Source organism: Alexandromys fortis, unplaced genomic scaffold (assembly GCF_014885135.2).
Source record: "Alexandromys fortis isolate MF-2015 unplaced genomic scaffold, M_Fortis_MF-2015_v1.1 scaffold_447, whole genome shotgun sequence".
Classification (NCBI taxonomy): domain Eukaryota; kingdom Metazoa; phylum Chordata; class Mammalia; order Rodentia; family Cricetidae; genus Alexandromys; species Alexandromys fortis.
The window spans coordinates 180,606-185,123 of record NW_026068354.1 but is presented as its reverse complement, the minus strand read 5'-3'; the positions used below and the strand labels follow the sequence as shown (position 1 = coordinate 185,123).

The window sequence follows — 4,518 nt, the reverse complement described above, 5'->3', positions numbered from 1 at the left end:
TCAGTTGGAAAAACCTGTCTTTCTGCTCCAGAGTTTTCTGAAAGCCCCTTTCATGTCTTTATTTCTCAGGCTATAAATAAAAGGGTTCAGCATGGGAGTGATCACTGTGTACATCACTGAAGCAATTATATTATTGTCATTGGTACTATTGGACGGGGGCAGGAAATAGAGACCAATAATTGCCCCATAGTAGAGAGCCACCACTGAGAGGTGAGAACCACAAGTGGACAAAGCTTTGCAGATGCCCTTGGTTGAGGGAACCTGAAGAATGGTAAACCCAATACAGCCATAAGAAATGAGGATGCATAGAAATGGAAGCATAATGGCTGCCAAACCTGCTGTGAAGATAACCAATTGGTTGATGGATGTGTCAGAGCAGGACAACTTGAGGAGAGCACCTAGATCACAGAAGAAGTGGGGGACAGTGTAGTCAGCACAGAAGGAAAGCTGGGCTAGGAGAAGAGTGTGCAAAAGAGCACAAGTAGAAGCTATGACCCAGGACACAGCTACTAGCATGGCACAAAGGCTCTGACTCATGATGGTGGTGTAACGAAGAGGATGACAGATGGCCACATACCTGTCATATGCCATCAAAGTGATAAGGAAACTGTCCAGGTCAGCAAAGAATATAAAAAAGTATGTCTGTGCTACACACCCCTCATAGGTGATGGCTATATACTGAATCTGCACTTTGGTTAACATCTTTGGGACAGTGACAGATGAAAAGGAAATGTCTGTGAAGGCCAAGTGGCTGAGGAAGAAGTACATGGGGGTGTGGAGGTGAGAGTCCAGCCTGATGAGCAGGATGATGAGCAGGTTCCCCAGCACTGTGGTCAGGTACATGGCCAGGAATAGGGTGAAGAAGATGCCCCACTGCTCTGGTCTGATGGGGAGCCCCAGGAGAAGAAATTCGGACACAGTACTCTGGTTCTTGAGTCTCATGCTGTGTATCAGCTGGGGACAGCAATTGCTGGGGAAGTTGGAGTAATAAGAAATGGTTGTGGCATATGATGATAGAGATGTTTGTTAAAGTCTTAGAGAATGTCTTCCATTACATGTCTTTCTTTTACATCTCTCATGCTTTTCTGAAAATGGTGTGGAGGAAAAAATGTAGATTCAGGCATGCAGCCACTTTTTTTCTCAGTCTAATCCCAGAGTCTGTAAACAATAATATTTATAGTCAACATTTACTAAGTGTTTTCCTTATGTAGGATTGTAACCATGTGTGCATACTAATTCATTCAATAGGTGTAAATCTATGGTCTAGGTACATGCTGTTATCATTTCTACTCTACAGATGGAATGATTGAAGAAAATAGTCTTACAACCACAGAAGTAATACAGATAAAAGAGGGGTCATGAATCCAAGTCTCTTGACCCCATGTTTGTTTTTCTGAAGCAAAATGGTTTTCTAGTATCTGAAATCTAATGACCCTTCGTAATTAAAGTTGGGATGATTTCTTCCTTCTTTAAATCCTGTTTGTCTATAATTAGTATTTCTATGTTGGTCCCTAGCTGTGGTTCAAAAATCAAGAAATCCAAAGATACAAATTCTTAGTATCTTTAATACAACCTAGAACATATTTATTTTCTAGCATATATCAATATAAATATCTATATTTTTAAAGAATAAAATTATTTACTACAGTGTATAAAGGCATATTACAGCACAATGGTTACTATAAGAAACAGAGGTAGTTAAACCTGTAAGACAGTGGAAGGAAAGACAGAACATAAGCACAGACAAGCTTACAATAAATAGTTTACAATGGGTAAAAGCAGTGGTGTAGGTCAGTGTGTAAATAAAAAAATGGACTCCTTGGTGAGTAACTCTGAGGCAGTTGTTGATCTACAGAGCCTACAGTGTATTTTTACCTCACACCACACAAAAAATCCTAGAATTGTTTTCTCTTTAGATTTCTTGATTGTAGTTCTTTGCAATTTTGGGGGTCCACTGTTATCAAGGTCATGTCTTGCTGCTGAGCTATGCATGATGTAGTGTTTTTCTGAGCCTACCATAGTGGTTTTAACTGGGTGTGACAGCTGTTTTATCAATTATTACATTAAAGAGAGAAGCAAAATTTCAGAGCATCAGAGGCCCTGCCACTACTTTGTCAATGGGACTCAAAAGCAGCCTGGGTCCCTGGGATGTGACTCTATGAAAGGAAGGGTGGAACTATGAGACTAAAAAAGGCAGAGTCAGAATATGTGTGAACACTCCCATTTAGTCTCCTGGATATTTGTGAATGGTATACTCTGTTGCTTTGTCCTAAAGCGTGAGAACTTTATACATAGATTGTCACATGTATAATCCAAATCTGATTCCAGAATTTTAACTGAGTATAGGAAATGTATAATGGAACATTTTTATGCTTCTTTTAATCGTTCATATTTTCGAAGTCATTTTATCCAAGTAAACAAGTAAAAAATCTCACCTATGTAGTGTAATTTTCATTGCAGCCTTGAGTTTTCCACATCCCTGCCCCAAATACCATCTTCAGTAGGATGCTATAATGCAAAATTCTTTCAACAAAAAAAAAAGACATTTTTAAGTTCCAAGTAAATGTTAAGTTCAAAGGAAATATCCCTTGGAAAGAGACAGGATTATGACACACATTGCTCCTGAGATGGAACAGATGAAAATGGAGCATTTATGGGGTGAGATTTAGATGGAAGAACAATGGAAATGCTTTCCTTAAAGTAAGAAGAATGGAGAGAGATGTAGGGCTTAAAAAGCAGAGGCCACGGATAGTGAGGGAAATTCACCATTTTACCGGTTTGGCTCAGGTGAGATTTACAGAACTGAATAGTAGAAACAGCTGCACTTGTGATAAAATACGACAAAAACCTAATTTACACCAGGTTCTATTAAAGTTCTACTCACTTGTTACTCAAATCTCTCGATAGGCATTATGAATCTCATTTCAGAAAGAACACTGGGACTTTTTTCTTGCACAATATTACAGCACTAGCTTGTTTTGAACCTATGGTTTGATTTCAGAACTGTCTGTCTTCCCATCAAAAACCTTCAGCAATTGCATGATCAAGTAAGATCATAATTGTTGCCTGATAGCACTCAAGGTTTCCAAGAAGTGTTCGAAGAATTTAAGGTTCAGTAAAATCTTTGAACCCAAGATTTGTGCCTTGATGATGATATTAATACTACAAATAAATTAGGTTAGTAACCATATTATTAGCCATATACTCTGTTGTATGATATAAACTAGACATATAGTTTCCATCGTAGCTTAACATGATCACAGAAAAAGACATGAGAGTAAGAGCACCGATTGCTCTTCTGGAGAAACTGAGTTGGGTTCCAGAATCTACATGGATCCTCACAAGTGTCTGTAACTCTGGTTTCATGGAATACAACACCACTTTTTAGCTTTCTTGGACCAGGCATAAAAGTAGTACATGGACATACATGAAAGCAAAAGACTCATACACATAAAATAAACTTAAAAGTTTAAACACATTATTCTAGCTTAACCAATCGAAAACTAAAGCTGAAAGAGTTTAAATAATTTGCCTAAGCCCATATATCATTAAAACGATGAGAGGACATTTAATCCCAGACTAGTCTAAATACAAATCCATGCTACCAACCAGTATGCTTGATCCCTTCTAGAAGAGTATGCAGGGATGGAATAGACACTCCTCATTATTAAGGCCATTGGCTTGATGCCTTTCCCAAATCTTCAATAAGCCCTCTGAGATAAACAGAGAGTTGAAGATGTCCACTACCTAACCTATAATGATAGCTGACTGAGAACTGAAATTTCCTGGTCAATTGATAAAACAGGTTTGTTTATTTTTATTTGTGTACGTGCATATGTTTGTATATATGTCAGATAAGTACAGTGCCCGTGGGAGTCAGAAAAAGGTGTTGGATCATCTGGAGCTAGAGTTACTTGAAACTAAACTCTAGTCCTTTGGAAAATCATCAAATGCTCTTAAATTCTGAACAACCTCATGGCTAATTTTCTTAATGGGCTTTCTAGTTTCCACCAAGAAGGGAAAGTTTAAAGCCAATGTAAATCTACCAAAAATAATATGTATCTAGTAAGATAAATATTTGAAAAGTTGTAACAAAAGTGTGTTGTGGAAAATTGTATATAGGTATGTTTTAACTACTCACAAAAATGGATTATTAATTTTTGATATTTGTACAGAAGGGATGTACACCAAATATTCAATAACAAGTTGAAAAAGGTATAACATTTTACTAATCAGAAAGATACAAACTTTAAATTATTATTATTATTGTGTTTCCTGGGGTTACTTGAGATTCACATTTTCCTTATATAATTATATTAATCATCTAAAAGATTTTATAACTGATTATTAACATGTCCACATGCATTTTAAATTAAAATTTAAATGTAATTGGAGTTAAAGATGGTTATGATCAGAACAACTGATCTAACTCTTTACCCTCAACTTCTTTCCCAGGACTTTAGGACCAGCTATAGAGCTCGCTCTCTCTCTCTCTCTCTCTCTCTCTCTCTCTCTCTC

The 4,518-nt window shown here is 37.1% G+C and overlaps 1 protein-coding gene across 1 annotated transcript; it reads right to left on the bottom strand.

Moving 5' to 3' along the window:
* LOC126495360 (olfactory receptor 3) lies at positions 1 to 942 on the bottom strand. The gene has a single exon (XM_050132968.1). It carries the CDS (start codon positions 940 to 942, stop codon positions 1 to 3), a length of 942 nt encoding a protein of 313 aa, XP_049988925.1.
* Positions 943 to 4,518: the final 3,576 nt, after the last annotated feature.

Coding starts and splice junctions, on each gene's coding strand:
- LOC126495360 (XM_050132968.1), bottom strand. CDS start 942: ATGAGACTCAAGAACCAGAGTACTGTGTCCGAATTTCTTCTCCTGGGG.